Source organism: Aotus nancymaae, unplaced genomic scaffold (assembly GCF_030222135.1).
Source record: "Aotus nancymaae isolate 86718 unplaced genomic scaffold, 86718_ANA_hifiasm-v0.15.2.pri h1tg000077l, whole genome shotgun sequence".
Lineage (NCBI taxonomy): Eukaryota > Metazoa > Chordata > Mammalia > Primates > Aotidae > Aotus > Aotus nancymaae.
The window spans coordinates 15,098,694-15,124,278 of record NW_026988492.1 but is presented as its reverse complement, the minus strand read 5'-3'; the positions used below and the strand labels follow the sequence as shown (position 1 = coordinate 15,124,278).

General features: G+C 35.2%; 1 protein-coding gene across 1 annotated transcript in view; it reads left to right on the top strand.

Annotated features, from left to right (window-relative positions):
- Positions 1-25,585, top strand: part of MALRD1 (MAM and LDL receptor class A domain containing 1) — a 609,315-nt gene that overhangs the window by 352,039 nt on the left and 231,691 nt on the right. The window contains exon 29 of the mRNA XM_064368444.1: positions 16,012-16,195. Within this exon, the coding sequence (XP_064224514.1) occupies positions 16,012-16,195 (184 nt within the window). The remainder of the gene's footprint in view (positions 1-16,011; positions 16,196-25,585) is intronic.

Below are 25,585 nucleotides of genomic sequence, written 5' to 3'. Positions count from 1 at the left end.
TCCAATCCTCACAATAGTCTCCAAGGTGAATGTGACAGTTTTCATGTTTCAGATGAGGAAAATGGGGCACTTAGTGGTTAAAACATGTCACATAAATGGAGAGCTGGATTATTCCTGTTATACTCCATTGAGTTCAAAATAAAGTAAATATAAACGAGTGGCATTTGAGAATAGTGAAAGAGTTCAGTTCATTTGTCATTTACCATGAAGTTTCAGGGATGGAAAATACCTGCAGAAAGCATTATTGTTTCCCATTCAGCACTCATGAAATACATCACTAATCAGTCATGACATTCTTTTTTTCCTACTAGCCACATGCAGTTTTAAATTTTTCAGGCTTTGGCTGGGCATGGTAGCTCACGTCTGTAATCCCAGCACTTTGGAAGGCTGAGGTGGGTGGATCATTTGAGGTCTGGAGTTTAAGACCAGCCTGGCCAACATGGTGAAACCCTGTCTCTACTAAAAGTACAAAAAATTAGCCAGGTGTGGTGGCACACATCTGTCGTCCCAGCTTCTAGGGAGGCTGAGGCAAGATAATCATTTGAACTGGGAGGTAGAGGTTTCAGTGAGCCAAGATCATGCCACTGCACTCCAGCCTGGGCAACAGAGCAAGACTCCATCTCCAAAAAAAAAAAAATCAGGCTTTGATAAATAAGAATGAATTCTGGCATCTGAAGTCTATGGGTACGAATGAATATATATATATTTCCTTTTAATGTGGTCTCCTAACACTCTCCTAATAGCTTCCTCTTTTCAATTATATAAATGTGTGTTGTGTGTGCATGTCTATATTTGCAGTTTCTTTTCCATAATGACTGTCACTATGAAGAATGTCTATGCTGACACCTAGGTCAGTGCACTAGGATTTGCTTTATTTTTCCATGAATTTTCTCTTAACCAGCTTTATTGCTTAGCTTTATACTGTTATATTCTAGTATCTCCATTTTTAATCCTTGGAACAAGGATGTGAATTAATAAAAGCAATAATTATTCTTTCTGTATAGTGTCTTTGTCCTTAGTAAATGTCTTACCATTTATTACTGAGTAATTAATCCACTATTCGTGGGCATTTGGGTCTCAATGCTGTTGCCCAAGGCTTTAAGGGACATATACAGCTCTTTCATAATATTAAACCTTAATGAGCATGGCTATCATATTTTTATATACATAATAAATTGAGAGGCTAAACCAAATCAAAATTTTATTTTTAATTCTTACCCTGGTGTTTCAGCAGTTAAAATGTCCCGATAATAGATTATAGAGTGAGTGTTGTTATTGCCATTTGAAAGAGAAATATGACAGTTGCCTAGCAGGGGCTTAACCCATGTCTTGCTGATGGCCTCTTGTTAATTTAGCTGTCTAGTTCCCAGTAGTGGGTGGTAGCACGGACATCAGATTCAGACAAATCTGGGTTCAATCTCTTATATTTCTTGGTGTGTGTTTTTGGCCTTATTCCCTACATAGTCTGAGCATCAGTTTCCTTATTTGTAAAATGGATAAATAATAGGTCTGCTCTGGGTTATTATTAGCATTATGTAGACTGTGTGTAAGATCTGAGTATCGTTACATCTATTTTGGGTTGTTATTATAATTTATATATAGAACATGCATACATGAAGGCTAAAAGAGTCCCAATCGTTTTGCAGTTTCCTGAGTATCTTCTGCATAGGATGTATTATACTGGGCATCTTTGATAGAGGAACACAGGTAATTAAGACATGGAGTTTGTCTTGAAGTCAATCCCAGTGAGAAGCTTATGTATGCCGCCTGTCACTATATACACATAGGAATGCAGCCCTAAATCTAAAATTGCATACACTAATTTCCTGAACCAGAAGCATCAAGAGCTGTAAATACTTGGCCTCTTTCACCTGTCCAGAGTCTCTGACCAGCATCAACTGTTCCAGGTCAACGTCCCCACCTTGTGGACAGAGTATAGAACAGTTTGACCCAGTGTCACTTTCCCCTACTGTCTTAGTTTCTCCTTGGGATGGGCAGGGAGGCTTTGGGAGATGAGGTGTTCACAGTTAGGAGGTGAATGAATGATCTCCAAGACTTTTGCTGAGCTTTCATGGCGAGCTCCATCTTTGATTAATTTCATCAAAGGTTTTCCTTTATGAAGCATGCATAGGTTTATCTGATTTCCTCTTTTTTTCTGCTCTTAGAGCTGAACCTAGGAAAGTGCTTCAGAAAAGTCTTCTTCACCTGAAATTGTTCTGATCTGATTCTGAAATCGTTAACGCTGAAATTCTAATATCTGAATATGATCTTCTGCCATTTTATATCTCAAATGACTTTTCTATCTCATGGTAAAGCCAAATCCACCTTACTCTCCTAATCTCTGCCTCTTCTTTTCCTTCATAAACACCACCATCATCACCACCACAGGAGCTACTGAGTGCTTCCATGTCCAGATGCTCTCTAAAATCCTTTACATGTATTATCTCTTTTAATCATCACAACTTTATGCTTTAGGTGCTAAAGTCCACACATTCCCCTGTCCATAAACTTTTACAATCATCTGAAATATCAAAAATTTGAAAAAAATCAATTAATAGAGAAGTTACATTATTTAAACTGAAAGCATGCTGAAATGTTTAAAGTTTATGTATAAATTAATCCCATTTTGAATTTTCAGAAATAAGATGAAATTAGCCATAGATTATTTTAGGTTTGCATAAAATCTATTCTACAAAAATATCCATAAATTCAATGTCTAAAAAGCTCTGAATTTTTTTTAAATTGTAACTCACTTGCCATCAAATATGATAAAAACTGTGTGAAGCTATGTGTAGTCTGAATTTATTCCATTGAATATAAATAGCCTTTCATTTTACTTTGGATAGAACTGCTATTACAAACTTACTAGGCTATTATTACACCTAATATAATGGTATTACATGTACTAGAAACACTTTCTAAAATTTCAGCAATTCTGAATTTAAAAACACGCTTGACCACGAAGGCTTGAATTAGGGGGCTGTGAATATGTATTACTATTATCTTCATTTTATGACTGAGGAAAGCAAAGCCAGAATAAATTGAGTGACTGGCCCAAAGTCACATAACTAGTGAATGATCAAATAGAGTCGCTTAGTCCGGGCATGGTGGCTCACGCCTGTAATCCCAGCACTTTGGGAGGCTGAGGCAGGCACTTGCCTGAGATCAGGAATTTAAGACCAGTCTGGCCAACATGGTGAAACCTCATCTCTACTAAAAATACAAAAATTAGCCAGGCATGGTGGTGCATGCCTGTAATCCCAGCTACTCGGGAGGCTGAGGTGGGAGAATCACTTGAACCTGGGAGGTGGACATTGCAGTGAGCTGAGATCATGCCATTGCACTCCAGCCTGGGCAACAGAGCAAGACTCTGTCTCAAACAAAACAAAACAAAACAAAACAAAACAAATAGAGTCACTTGGTACCCAGACCCTGTGTCCAGTTGCTGCTAAGCCTGTGGATTTTTTTGATACCTGCTGTAGCCCCCAATTTTCTCAGCCCTACCCTAGATGTTTTACCCCCATATGATCAGTTATCTTCATCTGATTTCTAGTTCTTGATGTTGAGCTTATATGAGTTCCGTTAATGAGCTCATGATGTCTAATGTCAACTAGATCTTCAATGTGACCCTTCAATTCTCTCACTTATTCCAAGGCCATGCCTACTCTCAGGCCCCTCAGTTTCACCTCCCCAAATTCCCTGCCATCTTTAAGATTCCTGCCATGACCCATCCCACAAATCCTTATCATAGAATTAAAGACACTTTCAGAATATGGCCTGTGTACCTAGTCTTGATTTTTTAGGGTCTTTAACTCACTATTGATGTTCTTACTAACTTAGACTATTCAAGGTTCCGAAAATATTCAAACATTTCCATACTTCAGTGCCTTCAATCATGTGGTTTCTTTGCTTGGAATTTCCTCATTTTCCTGGTGCTCTTGCTGGTATCCAGTTTACTTTCCAAAGCCCGTTCCAAGTGCTACACTCTTTATTACACCTTTCTAATTTCATGCAGGTCCCTCCTTTCACTGAGAGCCCACTAAAGCACTCTCCCTTTTTGCTATAATATGATAAAATTTGCTCACACACAAGTATAATCATTATATGTTTTCATTGCCTTTTATCTGTGAACTCCTTAAATCATGCAGTCTTATTTTCCCAGGTGACACAACCAGCTCTATTAACGCATAAAGGACACTTAATATTAATTGGATTTGAATGAAAAAAAAAAGATCTTAATGTGGATTGTATCTGTGCAGATTTCATTATGTGCCCTCACCTACGCCAAGGAGTATCAAAATGTATCGTGCAAGTTAAATATGCCTCATTCAAGTTTATGTAAAACAAGCTTAAATTTCAGTTGTGTTTCTATCATTATAGCATTTTACTGGCAAATAGAAGGGTTCCTAGCATAGACTTGATGCTCATATATGGGTTGAATAAGTAAGAAAAAAATAAATTTATCATGTAGGGATTCTAACATTCTAAATTCTTCCTTTATTACTTTGTTGTTTTTGTGTAAGTTTCATTTTTTAGGCTTGTACTCCTTTTTTCAGTATGTCTTTCTAATTCATTAGCATATTTTGAGAGTAAAAGTTTGGATATTTTGACTTGTCTATTGTTAAGGAAATGCAAAATAGTATTTCTATTTTGGAGAATCCAGCGATTTATTCAAGCCAGAAAATTCTCCCATTCTCTTATATGTATACAATATACAGTATATACTTTTCTGAGTAGTAACATATTTCTATATTTTTATGTACTGTTAGATAGTATTGGTTTTCAGTAAATTTCACATTGAACATTTTACTTTTAATACTCCTTGAAAGATTTTTATTCGTGTATACCCAATGTATGCAGGTGTTCCTCTGGAAAGAGAAATTGGTACAAGAATCTTGGCTTGAAATTTGTTGTTCCTTTATACAGAAGTTGCTGTTTCACATGTATACATTTGTTTTATTTTCTCTCTTATTATTCCCCACCCCTCAAGGAAGATCAGTGAGCTGAGTTCTGTCCGATAATTTTGCCATAAAATACTGTCCTTCTGTTTGCATTGAATGGTTATCAACCTTCATGAATGACAGTATGCCACGGACAGATACAGTCACTCATAACTGACACCTTGCTTTTGACCTTGCTGCCTTTACTTATTACTCTTCCTGTCAGATGCTTCCTAAGGACTTTTCATTTTTATTTTTTCCCATTGTTCTTCTATGTTCCACCATATGAAATTTTTTTCTCAATCAGGAACCAAATGTAGTGTGAAAGACAGTGAAAATCAGCTATCATCAACCGCTAAGTGGGAAATCATCTTGAATGTCATATTGGGACTGTAATTAGGTTAGTGAGCCTTTTCTATACAGAGAGTATAGGAAAGACCTGGCATGAGTCATTCTGAATATAACTTTGTGAGAACACTGAGCAACATAAGCTATTGTCTATTACAGACAATGCTTACTCATTTTTGTGTTACCTAAGATTTGGAACAATGATAGTATGCCCCAGAAAAATCACCTATATGAATGCAACAATTCACTGTTTAGGAAAAACGCCCGTTAGTCAATTTTAAAATGTTTATTTTACATTTGTGCAATTTAGTCATGCAATTTAAACTAATTAAGATTAATTTTTACCTATATCGGAGAAAGAATCTGGAATCTAACAGTTAGATAGGGAAGTTTCGAGTCAACTTTTAGCCAGTGGTTACAATTCTGTGTAATGCTTTAATTCATTCAGTTGAAATTAGGTATATATTAATTGGTTAAATAAATACTAAGTGCCTTCACAATGCTCTGTTTTAGACACGGGAGATCCAAAAATGAATGGAGAAAGGGCTTGTCCTCATGAGTCTTAAATTATGGTGGGGAAGACAGTCAATTAATAAATATGATTTTGAAAAACAAGTGAAAGATGCTATAAAAGCAAGTTGATTCAATGAGTAAGAATGGAGCCCATTTTGAAAGTTCTGAAAAGTCTTCTCCAAGGTGACATTTGAGGAGAAAAAGCCGATCACTAAATATTGCTTTTCTGCAATTCCAATAATTGCATTCCTGATATGGCTTCTCTTTCCCCCTCAAACTTGCCATATCCAAAGGCTCTTGTGAACATTTTGAAAATAAAACTGAATAGTTTTGGATGCTTTGTAATAAACACAATTTAAAATAACATGATTTACATACACACTCAGTATCCATTACGTAATGCACTTGTAGTGTCTCTGCATACCTGCACGTATACGTAGATACAGTTATTCCATTTGCAGTTAGTTATTGAACATCCGTTGTGCTGAGGGCACAGTAGTACTCACTATCAGATTTTGCCTATCGTTATATTATTTTTATCTAATAAAAGAGACAGATATTTATAAGGTTATCATACCAGGGAAAATAAGTGTAGTAAGTGCTAGGGAGAAGTATATCGTCCTCTCAGTGTATGGCAGGGAGTCACGTCCTTGTTGAGGGGATCAGTAAAGGCTCACATGAGGAAGTGATTCTGCTGAAATGTGTGGGAATTAAGAGGGTTGAAGTGAGGAAAGACAAAGAGTATTTTATATAAATGTCCTGAGATGGGAGGGATCTTGGATCATTGTAAGACTCTTCGAAAGAGAGTGTGTATGACCGGAGCAGGAGTGAGCAGAAGCATGATAGGAAATGAAGCTGGGCAGAGGGCGTCAACCCTTTTAACATGAGAGCCTCTTTTCTTTGTGTCACATTATGGGCATCAATTTCTTTCTTTCTTTCTTTTTTTTTTTTTGCGACGGAGTTTCGTTCTTGTTACCCAGGCTGGAATGCAATGGCGCGATCTCGGCTCACCTCAACCTCCACCTCCTGGGTTCAGGCAATTCTCCTGCCTCAGCCTCCTGAGTAGCTGGGATTACAGGCACGCGCCACCATGCCCAGCTAATTTTTTGTATTTTTAGTAGAGACGGGGTTTCACCATGTTGACCAGGATAGTCTCGATCTCTTGACCTCGTGATCCACCCGCCTCGGCCTCCCAAAGTGCTGGGATTACAGGCGTGAGCCACCGCGCCCGGCCATGGGCATCAATTTCATAAGATCAAGTGATAAGTCAAATTTTGGTCAACAGTCATGTCAATTACATGGTGTATTGGACATGCTTTAGGATGTTGTGGAAATTTTTAAACTCCATTAACTATATTGAAGACCTAGAGGCAGCTGTCAGATGTTGCTTTATAAACTTCTGATCATGAACATGGCAGAAAATGAGCATTTGAACATGGAAAAAAAAATGAACACCTGTTTGGAGAATGGAAAGGCTTAGTGAGAGTCATGTATGGAAACTGTGACCACTTTGTAGGCAGACAGGGTGCAAATAATGGCCAGGGTGAGAATGTGGTTCCTATTTCCATAGGAAGACCCTGGAAGGATCTTAGCCAGCAGTTATATGACAAAGACACAGACACACACACACACACACACACACACAAACATGCACACAGATTTATATCATATGTGTTTTTTCTGTGAATGAAAGAGAACTAAACATTTTATCATGTATAACATAAATTAGTTTATGATTCTGTAATTGGAAACCCTGAAAAATAGAGAAAGACTGGTAGGTAAAAATGAAAATGATTACAAAATATGGTTTCTACCTCTTCAGCTCCTTTGAGCTCTATCATTTGCATTAAAATGCCTCCTTTACCTTTGAGTTGCATATTGGTTGCCCCAAATCTTTAAAGTGTCAGTAAATAAATATTTTAGATTTAAAGAACACTATTCTAGTAAAGAATGAGAGGACATTCTGTCTGTTTAAAATGATTTTATAAAATGTATGTCTAAAATCACACATCTGCCCAATGAGTATATTGATCTAACCTTCATAATTATTCTCTCACAGCAGAAAAGTTGTAAACACAGGAGCCACTGATACAGATATCTTTCCAAGAATAATAGCTGTTTGCAATAAATTTCTGTAGATGAGATTTTGTGTAAATTTAAAATAGTCTGCATTGATTTATTTTATTTTTTAAAATTCAAAATAGGATTAACATATACATATAACTAAACATTTCAGAATGTTTGCAGTTTAAAGAATATAACTTTTCTATTACTCAGTTTTTCCAAATTTTTAATATTTTAAATGATTTAAAGAATTAGATATATATTAATCTGCTAGATTCAGATGTTATTCTACATGCAAGTCACTGGTTCTTTTATTGGAGAATAATATTAGAAACGACAGCTGAGCACTGTGTGGCTTGCAGGGCCTCTGAGCTGACAGAGCGAAGAGACATGAATCTATGCACAAATCCGTGGATATACACATATCTATAAATATTTGTATATGTAATCATCTGTATCTAAATTAATCTAAATACAAGTTTATATTATTTCCAACTACAGTCTATTACCACATGTATCATTCCAGTCTTCTCCATTAGTTTATCTGTAATAAGCTTTCTCCAAGAGCAAGAAACCTGGTTTCTACATAGCATTCTGTTAAAATGGTTTCATCCCCTAATCATTTGATTTTTGTAGGCGTGGCTAGTGCTTTGGGAATTGCAGACCTTTAACCCTGTGGGAAACAGCTTTAGTAACCAGCTTTACAGTGCTTATGTGCAGTTCCTTTTCCCCTTAGTTTACAGACTCCAACTCATTTCCACGTTTTCCCAAGTCAGTACCTTATTTCCACTCATCCCTCTATGAGGTTGTTGCATACATTTGTAATGCATTTGCATGGATTGGTCAGATTCTACATTTCTTCTGGCATACTTCAAACTCCTAAATGATCTTTTTAAATGGCATACTTTTAATGGCATAACATGCTGTTAAGTTAGATTGTTTTGACGAATGCTTAGCATCTTGAGCTTACCATTACAGTATTACACAGAAAAGTGTCACTGCTCTAAAGAAATCCCCAGGTCCTCACCTATTCAGTTATCTTCCCATACCCCTGAACCATTGACAGTCACTGATAGCTTTATTATCTCTATACTTTTGGATTTTCTAGAGTATTATGACAATTACACTTAGAGGAGTATTTGAGGGAAAATATAATGATTCTTCAAATACTGAAAGTGCAATGAATATTAGCAAAAGGAGTGTGATTTTTTTTTGTACACAGGATTCTGTAGCAGAAGAAAAATGGCAAAGCACCTGAAAAAGACAAGGCCACAATACAAGGCTTAAATCTTTGTAGTTAGCAGATAAATGATATGATGGCTTGGGTATTGGTTCTAAGATCACCTGTTTTGTTTTTTTGTTCTTCATTTTATTTTGTTTATTCTTTTTATTTGTCTTTGTTGTTTTTGTTTGTTTGTTTCACTACTTTGTATATTTAATGTTTCAGTTGAGAGGACCCTGATATTAATATGATTTTCTTTCTTTGTAAGTAAATTACTTCCAATTTTTGGAAGCTTGTGACATTTTCTCTTAAAGTTGAGTTTACAAATTTCACCAAGACATGTTTCAATCTTAAAATCTTGAATCGTTCTTCAGCTAAGAAATTGTCTTTTATTATTTTTTTATTATTGTTTCTCCTCTATTTTTCTCTTTGTGGAACTCAGGTTTGGATCTAGATTTCCTAAATCCATTCACATTGCTTGTCTTTTCACTCACAATATTCATTTTTTGGCATTTTGCTTAAAAATAGTGTTAATAATAAATAATATTTGAATATAATATCGATAAATGTTATGTGCCAATACTAGCTGCTGATAAAGGCAGAGTTTAATTTTAGGCCTGTCAATCTACCTTCTGAGCCCATTAATACAGTAATACAGGCTCTATTTTGAAATAACTTCACTCTTTTCAGATCACATATTTGGCTTCTAGACATCTCAATTTTATTATTCATTTAAGCATTTTTTCTGAAATAATTTTGTCTTAATAGACCCAATTCTTTACATTCTTAAATTGCCCTTTCCAGGCCCTTTCTTAAGATTTTTGATAGTTTATTTTTGAGAACATTTCTTTCTCTGCTATTAAATATGCCTTGATAGAAGTCCGTGATGTGACTTTTAGATTTTTTTATTATTTTAAATTGTGGTAAAATACATAGAACATAACATGTAATATCTTATCCATCGTTTAAGCGTCTGTTTTAGTAACTTGCAATGCACTCACATTGTTGTGCAACCCTTGCCACCGTCTATTCAAGAACTCTTTTCATCTTGCAAAACTGAAATTCTATACCCATTACACTCTAACTCTTCCTTCTTCCCTCCCCCAACCCTTGGAAACCACCATTTCACTTTCTGTCTCTGTGTTTCTTTTTTTACTCTGGGTGTCTTTCTTACATAAGTGGAATCATGGAGTATTTGTCTTTTCATCACTACCCTACTCTGCATAATAGAAATACAATATGTCCTCAAATATAAAAATGTCCTCAAAGTGCATCCATGTTGTAGCATGTGTCAGAATTGGCTTTCTTTTTAAGACGGATTAATATTCCATTTGACGTATATACCACATTTTGTTTATCCATTCATTCATTGATGCACATGTGGATTGCTTCCACATTTTGCTATTGCAAATAATGTTGCTGATAACATGGGTTTACAAATATAGCTCTTTAAGTCTCTGCTGTCAACTATTTACCCAGAAGTGTAATTGCTGGATCACATAGTAATTCCATTTTTAGTTTTCTATTGAACTTCCATACTATTTTCTACAGTGATTGCACCATTCTCCAGTTTTTCCACCTTCTCACCAACACTTATTTTGTTTTATAGTAGCCATCTTAGTGGATGTGAAATAGACTTGATGTGATTTTGATGGTTCACTTTAGTGTTGATACAAGTTATTGGGTCCTCTTGAGGAGTGACTGATTTTTTTCTTGTACTCACCAGACCCCACAGCTCAGACAGACAGGCCTTCTTTGTAGATTGCAGTGTGAACAATGTTCAATAAAAATGCTTCCCACAGGGTCTATCCCAGGCTCTTCTGAACTCAAAGCCTGCAACATGGATACCATACATCTGAGATTCACTGGCAACTGATGCTTTTTCTTGAATCCACTGGCTGTTTACTGTCATAGTTATGTCTCCATCAGGGAACTAGGAGCGCGATGAGGTCATGAATATGTTTGCAAGATGCTAATTTCCTCAAAATTTTCACAGATTATACTTGAAAACTACCTGTCTGTTGAATTTATATTTGTGATTGTTTTTTTAAACAATCACAATCTTAATTAATTAAAATTTAATTTAAAATTAAGTAAAACAGCCACTATTATGTTCATTGTTAAACATTGTTCTGAAAGATTAAGGCAATGTAAAAATAAAATTAAAAGAGAAAAGAAGCCGGGCATGGTGGCTCATGCCTGTAATCCCAGCGCTTGGGAGGGCAAGGCAGGAGAATGACTTGAGCCCAGGGGTTCGAGCCCAGGGGTTCAAAACCAGCCTGGGCAACATAGTAAGACCCTGTCTCTGCAAATAATAATAATAATAATAATAATAATAATAATAAATAAAAATAAATTAACCAGTTGTGGTGATGCATTCCTGTAGTCCCAGCTACCTAGGAGGCTGAGGCAGGAGAATCACTTGTGCGTGGGAGGTCAGAGGCTGCAGTGAGCCGTAGTCACACCACTGCACTCCAGCCTGGGCAACAAATCAAGAACCTGTCTCAAAAAATAATAATAAATAAAAATAAAGGAGGATAAATATTAGCAAGGAATAAATAAAACCTATGCAGTAACAAGACAATATAATTAAAATTAGTCAAACCATTTAGAGCCCAGTACATTAGCTATACAAATTAGCTAAATATACAAAATAGTTTTTTCTTTAACGTACCTAGTGTGGTGTGTGTGTGTATGTATGTATGTGTGTGTACATGTATGTGTATATAATATATGTATGCCATTTTGAATGTGTCATGTCTTTCATTTTGTATTGTACATATTTTATTTTAGTTTTTTATTCCCCTTCCCCACTCCATGTCCCTTTTACTACATAGGCAGCCTTTCTAATGTATATTCTTTGGTTGTATACATTTTATAATATGTGTGCTATTATTTCAAGAGTGTCAAAACTTTCATTTTGTGTATTACATTTTCCACTTCGTTCTGTGTCTTAAAGAACCTTCTTGGCTTTGATGTATATATTCAGTCCATTGCTTCTCGCTGCTGCAAAACACTTCCTGGGGCGTACTCATCACACTTTAGATGTCCTTTCTTCCACTGTCTGATTACCAACAAGTCTCAGAGTTTCCTTTTATGCTTGTCAAGCTTTTAAGTGTCTCCTGTAAATTGTTTGTAAAGCTATCTTTCACATTTTTTCTGTCTTTCTGTTGTTTTTGCATTGACTTTGGGGAGAGTTCTTTTTATATACTAGCTTTTAGTCTGTAGTTTATTGATATTTCTATTATTATTATGGTAAGGCTTATTGCTATTGTTTCATATTTTTTCAAGTTTTACATTTTACTTTTGTTCTTATGAGGGTTTTTGTCTATAGCTTAAAACCCATTCTTATATTTATTTACCCTTATTAAATACTAAAAACTCTAGAAACAGATTCAAATGGTTGGAAAGAAAGAGGTATTGATTAAATGATTTGGAAAACATGGCTAGTTATTTGGGAAAAAACTATATATTCACTTTAAACATATGAAATGGAACTTCCAAGTAGATCTATCTATTAATATGCTTTTGCAGTTTGAAGTGGTTCTATATTTTTAGTGTTTCTTATTGCCTTTCTTTGCACAGCCCAAAAAGGAAAAACTGGCCTAAAGTATGAAGACAAACACCCTATAAAATTAAATATGCAATATGTTAGACAAAAGGCCTATGTGCATGCATCAATTCAAAATTGGGAAAAAGGTTAAATTACAAGAACAAAGTAATTTTTCAATATCTATAATTTAACAATTTTTTATTAATGTCTATTTTTTACTATTAATGTGGTTAATAAATTTTCGTGTGCTTGTTTCCTCTGGTTATTGAGTTTAGAACCCATATAAATGCAAGAGGAAAATCCTTCAGCAGTGACAGTTATGCATTGGGAGTGAGAGATTTTTCACTTTTATAATTTAAAAATAATTTAAATCAGCATATTAAGTAAACAGGTGAAAATAGGTGAAGTAACAAAATACGTGGAATAAAAATTTGGGAATTGACTACATAATCACTTTTTAAAAAGTTTCTCTGTTAGGAATATACACACACACGTGCATACACAGCACTTTAATAGTAGTTCATTTTTATTTTTATGACTTTTTCTCATATATTAAATTATTACATCTCCATGACGGGCTCCATGTATTTTCACCTTTTTGTCCCTGACATCTAATATAATACCTGGCACTGTGTGAGCTTAGAAAGTAAGTTTGCTGAATAAAGAACTTAGTGAATGGAGGATAAGGAAATTACTCTCCATTGCACATTTAGATGAATATTTTTGCTATTTATGGGAATAACATTTGATGTTGTGAAACAATAGCTAATATATTAGAATGCTGTCCTGTAATACATCATCATTAGGTTGATCCATGGTTGGTTTGCAAAATAATTCACCCTCAGTTTTTTCTTTTCTAACACATAAAATGACAGGGAATAAATTATTTGTCTCTTTTTTTTTTTCCCCACTAGAAGCCCAGTTGTAAGATTTAAGAAATGGTTCACATTTTTTTATTAGAGTCATCATATGCTCTTCTTTGATGGTATTTGTTGAAAATTCTTTGGGGGTTTGGCATAACTACTGAGTGGCTTTATAAACTGAAGAAGCAGATAAAAAGGAAAAGTTAGTAAAGTGAATTAAGTCTGTAAATTAAGACAGGCTTTCAACAATATCCAGCCTCTAATGTTGCTAGGAATTTTTAATTTAACTAATCATCCCTTTGATTTCAAATCACTAAGACTGCACTGAAAGTCAAAAACTAACCTTGAGAAGGACTTATCTTCTTTAGTCATGAAAAAGATATGAAATTCCATTAATTAGGTGTGAATTTTCCATCCCTTTCAATACAGAAGTTACATGAGTCGGTGGATATAAGATTTGTTGTTTTGATAAGGATGTTAAAAGATCTATCTATAAACTGTTAGTTGTTTTGCGAAGTTAATTTTAGATTAACTGATGCATAGTTGTGCTTTCTGTAACCATGCAGAGGAAGAACCACTTGATCAAACATGTTCATCTACCTCAGCAGAACAAAGCATCAGACAGATTTATTAAAATTAGTTCCCTGAATGTATGAAGTTATGAATGTCTAACTCCTTGATATCTCCTCTTCAGACATTCCTTTTTTCTCTCTCTTTAGCTTTTATTCTTTAAATTATCTGTAAATTAGACATTTCATACTTGTATGCTATAAATCTGTTGGAACATTTTGCTTCACGTCTGTATGTCATTTTCCTAAATCTTCTCCTGTAGTCTACTGTTTTCATTACAAGCTTTAGAAACAGTGTTTTCCTTGTGAATCATCATGCAAATGCTATGACCTAGGACCAAGGAATATCAACTGGGAATTAACCATATACATAATATTGTGTGTTATGTTCTGAGAACTAGTTGGTTCCCAGAAAAGAAAGGACCAGACCTAGAATCCCAAAGAACAGTGTATACAATCTAAGCCTTGTCTGGTGCTCATCTGGTTAATATGCTATTTTAATGAAGTCATTTTTATTTGGCCACTGGGATTATATGTCATTTTATGTCATGTTACATTATACTGAGACTGTTCATATATTAGAATATTGTATTACTAGTTAACCAACCTCAGATATTCATGTTTACATAAGTTTTTTAGAATATTGATTTTTCCTTTTTAATTAAAAATTTTATCTAGAAACAATTATAGTTGTTACTTTATAATGATTACATTATAACATAACTTATGACCATCAAAATAATATGATTATGTAATAATATAATTTTTTGACATCTGACTGGTCTTAAAATTATCACTTTTCCTCCACACTTAATTCAGTGTGATCCATCAAGAATAAGTGATTTCTCCAACATGTTTTTCCTTTTCTGTTTTCCTATATCAGTGATTTAAGCTTTTTGTAGGAAGGTGTAATTTGAAAAATTAAACAATGTGAATGTAAGTTTGGATAGTAGGGACATCCAGAACTATAAACCCAGGGCTTCAGTAAACTGTTCAGATTTAATCAAATATCAAGAATTTTGTGTAAATGCAAGTACAGGCAGATTTTACTGAGTAGAGCAATTTATAATAATGGTGTCCCTAAAAATTCCAAAATAAATGTATTGCTAATTCTGCTAGTTTTTCTTTTGGGTAATACCTTAGTAGATTAATATGCCTCTGTTTGGGAGATAAATTATGTCATAGTTATCAAAGACATGTTGAAGTCAAATAAAATATTGATAACAATCTCTAAAAAATTTTTTTGAGAGAAGCGAGAATTGTAATTTGGGGCATATACACAGACCAGGTATCTGAAGAACAAAGAGAAGGTTGGAGGTTTTATAAAAGAGAAATGTAAAAATTACTGTTTAGTACTATGCTTAGTACCTGGTTGATGAAATAATCTGTACATCAAACATCCATGACACATAACAAACCTGCGCACGTACCCCTGAACCTAAAATAAAAGTTTTTGGGAAAAACAAAAGAGAGCAAAATCAAAAAAAGAGAAACGTTCCATATTGTTATAAAAGAAAGTTCATTGGCACTAGTGAAGTTTTGCAACGCTGGCAAGCTCTGACGGATGCATGACAAGTAAAACTAGTTTTAGAGTCTCAGCAGGTTGCTTCTGTATCTGTCAGATACAACTAGTTTCAGGTTACAACTGGCAGTTTCAGCAGCCAGGTTAGCAGATAATTGCATTATTGGAGCAGTGTTATGTACTCTGAGTGCTTTCCCTAACTCCCAACCACTTGACTGTTTCAGTTGGGTTTGACAAGAATGACTCAATTTGTATGATTAGCTTTCACAGATCCAATACTTCTTCTTCTTCTTTTTTTTTTTTTTTCAGTTTTTATTGGTCAAATGCTTCTGAGCTAACTAACTGGGTGTTCCCTGACACTGTGGTGTCTTTTTTCATATTTAGTCATTTCCCTCATACAAAATTCTTTACTTTCAGACAGAGAAAGGACTATCAAAAGTATGGGAAGAAAGTAAGCAGAACTCTGGCAATCATTGGCAAAAGGCTGATATCCTCCTAGGAAAATTAAGGAATTTTGAAGTCATATTTCAAGGTATCAGAACAAGGGATCTAGGAGGAGGAGCTGCAATTGATGATATTGAATTTAAAAACTGCACAACTGGTAAGTATCCAGAAAGCACTTCCATTTGGAAGCACATTTGTAATCTAGCCATTTTATCTTTGTGACACATGTTTAAAATGCTTTACTGTTATGTGTTTTGTACACATACACAAATCAGTTGAAAGGTATACTTTTATAACGTGAACTTAAAACTCTAAGTTAAAAGATAATACCTGTTTTAGTCTGTTTGGGCTGCTATTACAAAATGCTGTAAGCTGGAAAGTATGTAAACAACAGAAATTTTTTCCTTGTGGTTCTGGAGGCTGGGAAGTCCAAGATCAAGTCTGGCAGATTTGGTATTTGGTGAAGGCTCCTTTCCTGGTTCATTGGTGGCACCTTCTTGCTGTGTGTTCACTTGGTGGAGTCCAAGTGGAATCCTTATAAAATGAGCTCCCTTGAGCCTATTTTACAAGGACACTAATCTCATTCATGAGGGCTCTACCCCCATGACCTAGTCATCTTCCTGAAGACCTCATCTCTGGATAATATCACCTTAGGATTTCAACATATGGATGAGGGGAGGAGAATAAACAGTCAGACCTTACCAATATATTCTTCATCCTTCAACTGCACAAGTAACTCCCTTCTTCCTTCTGTACCATCCACTTTATAACATGGAGAATCTTATCCTTCTGAATTTGTTTTTCAACACAATTTTAAATATGAACCTAATATTTATATGTATTTATCAAATTTAAGCTAATTATGAATGAACCAGTAAAAACTGGTTAGAAATCTGGTAGTTAGAACATCTATAAGAAATAAATTCCATCAGGCAAAATTCAAGTAGAAATTGAGCTGGGAACTGTGCTTAGGGGATTAAAGATGCTACTCCAGCCTGTGAACAGTAACTTGAAAAAAAGTGTACTGCCATTTATCGTGTTTCTAAATGAAAAGTATAACTACACTTAGATTCTCTTTACAAAACTACCAGAAAATGTCAAAAATAATTATAAATACATTTGTATAATTTCACAGTTTGCAAAGTTCTTTCAGAGGAATTATTTCATTTGGTTTCCAAAATAATCCTGTGTGAGATATACTGCCAGTGAAAGATATCCCTTCTGTGGTTTTCCATACTGATTCACTTGGCAGCAAATCTCTGCAACTGAAAGAGCTAAACCTGACTGCTATTTAATTTTATTGTTGCTCTCATATTAAAATATCATTTCACTGAAGCAGTTCAAAAATGTGACTTTGGTTTTTTGTGGTGTTATAGCATCTGCTCTTTTTATGAGCAGTGCTGTTTCAAAAGATTCTGCTTAGAAATACATTCTTTAAAGTTTGATTTCTCTCTCTTCCAACCTATGTTTCCACAAAAGGTGGTCGTTATTCAGCTGATGTTACATAAAATCAAAAATTATGTGTTTTACACCATGTAAGGAGCACATAGCTCCAGGTACCTATGTCATACAGGAGACAGGATTTGGGCTTGAAGATGCTTGGGAGAGGGGTGTCTTGATGAAAGAAGATGAAGTTTTGCACGTATAGTCGTGTAAAGGGAATCTTAGACATGAGAATATGCTTCTTAAACTCTCTCCTAGTAACTTTCCAAGTAATATGTTGAAATTCTATTATGGTTAGTAACAATCTAGAAATGATTTTGGCAACTCGAAAAGGAAAAATTCTTCAAAACTTTCTCTAACATTTTAGAAAGAAAGAAGCTTATATTCAATAGGAAATTCCTTTTCTCTCAAGGGAGGCAGAATGATTCCTAGATGGGTTGATTCAGGACAGAAGGAAACAGAGTTATTATTCTAGCTTTGTCAGTTTCATGTACAAGTTTGTGCTCTTTCTTCCCTTTTTTGTTATAGAGTTCTGGGAGAATTTACATTATTACAATGAATTTTGTTTAATTCAGGCTAACACTTGGCTTACTAAGTTATACTTTAATATCTTGTATTTAGTGATCGACTACTTTTAGGCCTACCTATACTTCTTTCTATGTCATCAAGTGAAGAGGCATCATGTTGTCAGTTATAGTTGAATATGGTCAATTGCATATTTAATACATTTTTGGAAGAAAGTAGCCATTGGTGTTAAACAGCCTAGCCTGCTACAATTAACGAGGATTTTCAAATTGTTTTTCAGTTAAGATAGAAAACAAAAAAATTATGAGAAAGTCTGAAAGACTATGAATAGAATTAAACAACATTCTGGTTAATCATCTTAGTTTTTAGCTTTAGGGCCAGTGAACTATCAGTACTGTGTAACATGGGTGATCAAAAGGAGCTTAGAATGAAAGGTACACTAAGTTGCTGTCTGCAGTTACCACTTTGGAGGATGAGAATGATATTTAGCAAAACACCTCAAAGTCAGAAAGGTACTGTATTACAGTGGTTAAGAACAAGGAGCTTGAGTCAAACTATGTGTGTGTGGCATCTGGCTGTCATCTGGCTCCGGTAAGTTTCTTCATTTCACTTTGCCTCAGTTTCTGCACCAATAGAACTGCGAAGATGAAAATAGCATTTCCATCATAGGTTTACGTGAATATTAAATGCGTTAACATATGTGAAGTTCTTTGAATAGTTTTGGCACGTAGCAAAATTAATGTTACATTTTATTATTAAACTTATCATTATTATTATTAACATGCCATACTCTCAAATGGTACTTTATTGCCACGTATTAGGAAACCAACTTCAAATCATAAACTACCAGGTCGCCACACAATTTATCATGAAATTATTGATGTGCTGCATTTGAGATAAATAACTTTAAAAATGATTAAATATTTGTTTCTGTCACATTCTACTAATCACAAAGCAACCCACATACTGTATGCTACCATTTATATGAAATGTACAGAACAGGCAAATGTATGAACGCAGAGAGGAGGTGAGTGGTTACTTAGGTGTGAGAGAGTAGGGAGAGGGGAATGGCTGCTAATGATATGGGTTTCTTCATGGAGTGATAAGAATATTCTTAAGTTGTTTATAGTGACCACTGCACAACTTCATAAACATATTAGAACCATTAAATGTTATATGGCTAAACTTAATGGTATGTAAATTATAAATCAATAAAGCTTTTTAAATGAAAGAAATGACCAGCCTGGGTAACAGCAGAACTCTCATCTCTATAAAAATTTTAGGCCGGGCGCTGTGGCTCATGCCCGCAATCCTGTACTGTAGGAGGCCGAGGCAGGTGGATCAATGGAGGCTGTAAGTTCAAGACAAGCCTGGCCAACATGATGAAACTCCATCTTCACTAAAAATAGAAAAATAAGCCAGGCGTGGTGGCACAGGCTTGTAATCCCAGCTACTTGGGAGGCTGAGACACAAGAATTGCTGGAACCAGGGAGGTAGAGGTTTGCAGTGAGCTGAGATCGTGCCACTGCATTCCAGTTAGGGTGATGGAGCAAGACTCCTTCTAAAAAAAAAATATAAAAACATTAGCCAGGCATGGTGGCTTGTGCCTGTAGTCCCAGCTACTCGGGAGCCTGAGGCATGAGAATCCCTGGAACTGTGGAGGTAGAGGTTCGCACCACTGCACTCCAGCCAGGACAACAGAGCAAGACTCCATCTAAAAAAAAAAAAAAAAATTAAAACATTAGCCAGACATGGTGGCTTGCACCTGTAGTTCCAGCTACTCTGGAGACTGAAGCAGGAGGATTTCAAGAGGCTGAGCCCAGGAGTTGGAGGTTTCACTGAGCCATGATCATGTCACTGCACTCCAGCCTGTGTGATGAGTCAGACCTTATCTCAAAAAAAGAAAAGAAAAGAAAAGAAAAAAAAGAAAAATCAAGAATTCTGGAAAGATGGTGATAGTAGTGGCATAACAGCTTTTAGATTTTTCCAAGTCTTCACATAAAACAAAGAAAATGAAGCTAATTAGCAAAGTCAGCAAGTCATGAAAATCATTTGCAACAAAATTAAATGAAAATACATCCTTACAGAATCCAAAATACAAACTAATAAGACAAACTGCAAACAGTGACAAGGCTTGTGTATTATTTATTTCTACAAGGGGAAAGGCAGGAAAATCATGGAAGAGCCAATAGATACCGACTGGAAAGCGTAGCCCAGTTTGAGAATGGCAATGAACAGTGGACAGGTTTTCTGCACTTGAAGAATGAATGGGTCCGGGAAATCTCTGATGAGGTCTGTGGGGCTGGAACAATTTGAACTTTCAAAATTGATCCAACAGGATTCCCTTCTGTGACAACAGCTCACATTCAAAAACCAAATAGTTAAAACACAAACAAGCCAATAAAAACACTCCCAGGAGTGGAATCAAATTGAATAGTCTAGGAACAGTTGAAGGCAAGAAAAGATCCACTTCAAAGTGTGGTAGAGAACTTGAGCCAGGAAATGTCAAAAAGCAATCACGGTATTTTTTATAGATTTACATGGAATGTATAGACTTATGTACTCTTCAGATTTTGACCCTAATCATATAGCTTTAATCATATCTTTTTAGAGTCTCAGGTTCCTTATCCACAAAACAACAGGATGATAATAGGTAATCTCTGCAATTTCTCTACAATTGTCTGATATAACTCTGGAATCTGCATCTGTTTTTAAATTTCAGAATCATTGAGAGCAAATTTTAAATTGATTGTGCGTGGAAATGAGGAAAAGTAGATTATACATATGATATATATAATTATATGATATACACATATACATTATATATATAATGGTGTATACAAATATTCCTAGACTTATGATGGCATTATATATGGATAAACCCATTAGAAGTTGAAAATGAATTCCATACCCAATACACCCATTATAAAGTCAAAAAATTATAAGCCAAACCATTGTAAACAGGGATGCTCCTGGATTTATGATGAGGTTACGTCCTGATAAACCCATTGTAAAGTTGAAGAATTATAAATCAAACCATCGTAAATCAGGGACTGTCTGTGTATGTGTGCATACACATACACACACACGTTATATATACCATAATTTTATGGTACATATTTAGTAATTATCTACTTTACCTGCAAATAAGAAAGCTATTTTAAGTTTCATATTTCTTTCTTCCTTTCTATTCAAAAGCTTACAACTCAATTTGTTAGATAATATTTAGAAAATAGCCAACATGAAGCTAGATATATTCTATTTCTTTGCATTCTGAATACATTATGGTGCTATCTTCAACTTACTATCAAATGTATTTTTTTTAAAAAGAAAAATAAAGCAAAGTAATGGGCATATTCTGTAGCCTGTCCAGGAACACAATAAGAAGCATCTCTCCTTTTTGGACAAGTTAATGAGGAAGCAAGTAGCTTATTCATAGAAAAATAAGTGACAGATTATAAATTTGATGTGTCTCCTTTTTATTCAAGTTGGTATAAAAATGGTTTGTACAGAAATCTTATAAATGCAGCAACCATTCCACTGAACAGAGAAGTAGGAAGATAATTCATATTGAAAAGAAAGGAATATCCTATCATTTGTAATTATAAAGTTCTAAATTTAAGTGACTTCTGAAATTTTAGAATATTATTTAAAGTACAATCATTTCTTAAGTACAATAATTCACCTGATACTCAAAGAGCTTACTGTTAATACTAAGTAGCATTTATGTCAGCTGTTAAGATCCAGATTAGCGATAAGACCACTAGGTGTTAGTGCTAGCTTACCCATTTGCTATCTGCTCTATGGTTTTAGGCAAATGACATAATCTTCTTTTGCCTTATGTTTTTCATCTATAAAATAGTAATAACAATGCTTCTATCTCATAAAGTTCTATAAGGATTAAATTACTAACTCTATACAACGTACTTTGAAGAACACATGGGATATAGCAAGTGTCTGAATATTCATTGGCCAATAAGTATAAATGAACTACCGTGCAAGGCTTGTCATTATTTTAGGCACAACACTTTTTATATCACATTTAGAATCCTATTCTGTTTCATTCCTTCATTTTCATATGCTCAGCAAATATCGATTTTCTAGTCTGCAGAAAGCTTTGTGCAATGCACTGCACACATCTATGGAGAGCTGGGCTAAAATGTGCGCATTCCACAGTATTCAGTTTTGTGGATTTTTCTGTTTCCCTTTTCAGTGCCCCTTTCTTAATTCCCAGTGTTTCTCTCCTTCCCCATTGTGTTCCCCCATGTGTTCTAGTTCCAGGACCCCTCCGTGAACTGCTCAAAGACACTGGTAAACCGAGGACCTCACAGTAGAATCCTATAATGGTACAACATGTTGCCTTTTCAACTGAATATGTAGAAAATCCAACTGAATGATGACCAGTTTTCAGTTCAAGGAAAAGGAGAAGATAATTTAGGGAACAGATAATGTTTCTAGAATCTTCTAACAGTAGCTAGTCGGTCTTTCCCTACATTCATACGTAGCAAAACATTCACACCCCCAAATAATGTTAATTGTGAAAAGAACAAAATACCTTGTGGGTAAAATAAAAGAGGCTAGCATTCTTATCATTTCAGATGTCTTAGGTGTTGTCTTCACACATGATATAAAAAGACGTTCTTTTTTATTATAGCCACTTTCACGTCTTTCATTTTTTTCCTGTTAAAAACAAACTGTATGTGTGACTCCCTGAGTGTCCTTTAAACAGTGATTGATCTGGAGTGAAAAATAGCGGCATGATGATAATGATTTCAGTGCAGCATCACTCTGGATTCAGATTTAACTTGAGACATCACAAAACAGTGATTGCTCTATATAAAGTTCACAAGTAAGTACATCTATAAAGAGAACTCCATACTTTAACTTCGGAACTTACCTTCTTCACTTAGTTCACATGAAAAGCTGTATTTCTGCTCACATTTGAGTGCTCCGAGTGTTGTATTCCTCTCACTCTCAGTCTTCTTTTAAAGCAAATGTTGTCAGAGAAGGAAAAGAAGAAAAAGAAGATGACAATGAGTAGAAAAGTAATGCACATCTCACCCTAATAAAACAATTAAGAGTGAATTTTATTTTTAATAGTGAATGGCTAGATAATATGTAGCACTATATAATGTAAGGGTGCATAAATGATAAATGAATGGATGTAAGGATGGAAGGATGGCCGGACAGATGGTTTAATAGAGACCAAGCATTCAAATCTTGTTATATGTGTAGATATTCAGAATAGAGCAAATTCCTGTCTTTATTGAGTTATATTCTGGTGGCAAATATGGATGATAAGCAAAGTAATATGTAATATATTATGTAGTAGTGGTAAGTGCTATGAATGGTAAAGGGAAAAAGTGATAGAGAATTATTTCCCTGATTGAAGTGGGCAGAAACAGTCTGACTGGAGGTTTTAGTTGTACAACAGCTTAAGTGAAATGAGGAGTCAACTGTGCAAACATCTCAGGGAAGAGAAATCCAGGCTTAGTGACCAGTGAGGCAGATTTGCTAGTGGAGCACATTGCTGGAGTAGAAGGGAAGAAGGGTAGAGAGACAATGATGGTCCTCATTATGCAGAGCTTTGTCATCAGGAATACCTGCTGACAGCATAGGGGTTAAGCAAGCCAAGTCTGGAGTCAGACTTCCCTGGTTCACATCCTGGCTTTGTCACTTACTTGCTGTGTGATCTTGAATAAGTGCTTAGCAACTCAGTGTCTCAGTTTCTTTATGGCAACAAAAATAGAGCCTGCTGGCCAGGCATGGTGACTCATGCTTGTAATCCCAGCACTTTGGGAGACCAAGGTAAGCGGATCACTTGAGGTCAGGAGTTCGAGACCAGCCTGGCCAACATGGTGAAAACCCATCTCTAATAAAAATACAAAAATTAGCTGGGAGTTTTGGCACACACTTGTAATCCCAACTACTTAGGAGGCTGAGGCAGGATAATTGCTTGAACCCGGGAGGCAGAGGTTGCAGTGAGCCAAGGTTGAGCCACTGAACTCCAGCCTGGGTGATAGAGTGAGACTCCATCTCAAAAAAAAAAAAAGAAGAACCCGCTTTATATTAATAGAATGATACTGAGAATTTAAAAGTTACTATATGCCGAGTGCTTTATACAATAACTCTTCATGGTAACTACTCAAGCAATGTTTGATATGATTACCATGATCATCAACACCATCATATTTAATTGAATCCTTAAGACTCTGAAAACTTGAAATACCTAGATGTTACACCAGTTATCAGCTGAGTTTATTTCCTTACTGATGCTTAATGGCATGGAATCATAGCCATAATTAGCCATAACATCATAGAATATTACTAAAATAATGATAAAGAACTTGGGGTAAAAGTCACTTAGCACCTGGCATACCTGTCAAGCAGGTTCACTGTGCATGGGTTACCAACTTGCCTGAGCCTGGTGAGACAGAATCCTCATACACTAGTTACATAGAGCAGGCTTATTACCTATAGATAGGCAGAAAGGGGCAACAGAAAATTAGGGTTCATTGTTGAGCTGGTCCCCAAGGCTCAGGAAATCTGCTCAGGGTGGATGGAGTCTCATCTGTGCAAAACCTTGTTGCACCATAGCTGATGATCTGGCAAAACCCACCCTTGCCCTTGGTTTTATACCTCAGGTGAAAGCATGAGAGGATGTTGTGTTTCTAAAAGGAATTGGGACTGAGATCGGGCTGTTCTAGAACGTTGCTTCTTATCTCAGGATGTTGCATTCCTGGCACATTCTGCATTTATTCTTGAGAACTGCAAGCAAGAAACTAGGGAGAACTGGGTTGGTTCAAGGGCACAGGGAGAAATGTTTGGCAATATCTGGTTTGCCAATGATTTCAAATGCTCTCGAAAGAAAACAAGTGCTATCAGACGTATCGTTAATGTTTCTAATAGTAGAATGTTTTTAGTAATACTAGTTTAAGTATTTTAAAACTTTTAAGTGATGTTTAAAAATTTTTTAATATTCAAATAATCCTTATAGTTACAGGTTTGTTTTATTTTTGATTCAAACAAGTTTTCAGTAAGGAAAGGGAGGGAAAGTATATGACCCTTAGCTACAAATGTTATTTAACTTGAACCAGACCCGGGTCATAGCAGTTTCTTTCTTTACCTGATTATATATGACTATTTTTATTCTAGGTTTCTTTATACACTGCAATGAACCTTTTGTACCTAGAACTAAAATTTTCTGCCAAACATTGATATTATTTGTTAAATGTATTCTTTATGTAAGTATCAACTTATATATTTAAACCTGCAGTTTAAATGAAACTCTTATTGGCTGGATGAAGTGTACAGTGCGTCTCAAATGACAAAATCATCTTATCTGAAGTAACTATATCGCTGCAAATATTGATTAACATAAAGGGTCAAAGTCATGTTTAAAAACAGTTTGTTATAATTACTTTATCTCCTGATTATATGTCCTCTTCCAAGTTATTGATATTAATAACATGTCCATCTATATATGCATATTTTACTAAATATATTTCATATATGGATGCAAAGATTAATTTTGACTCTTCAGTGAAAGGTAACTGATTTTTATTGACTGAAGAATTTT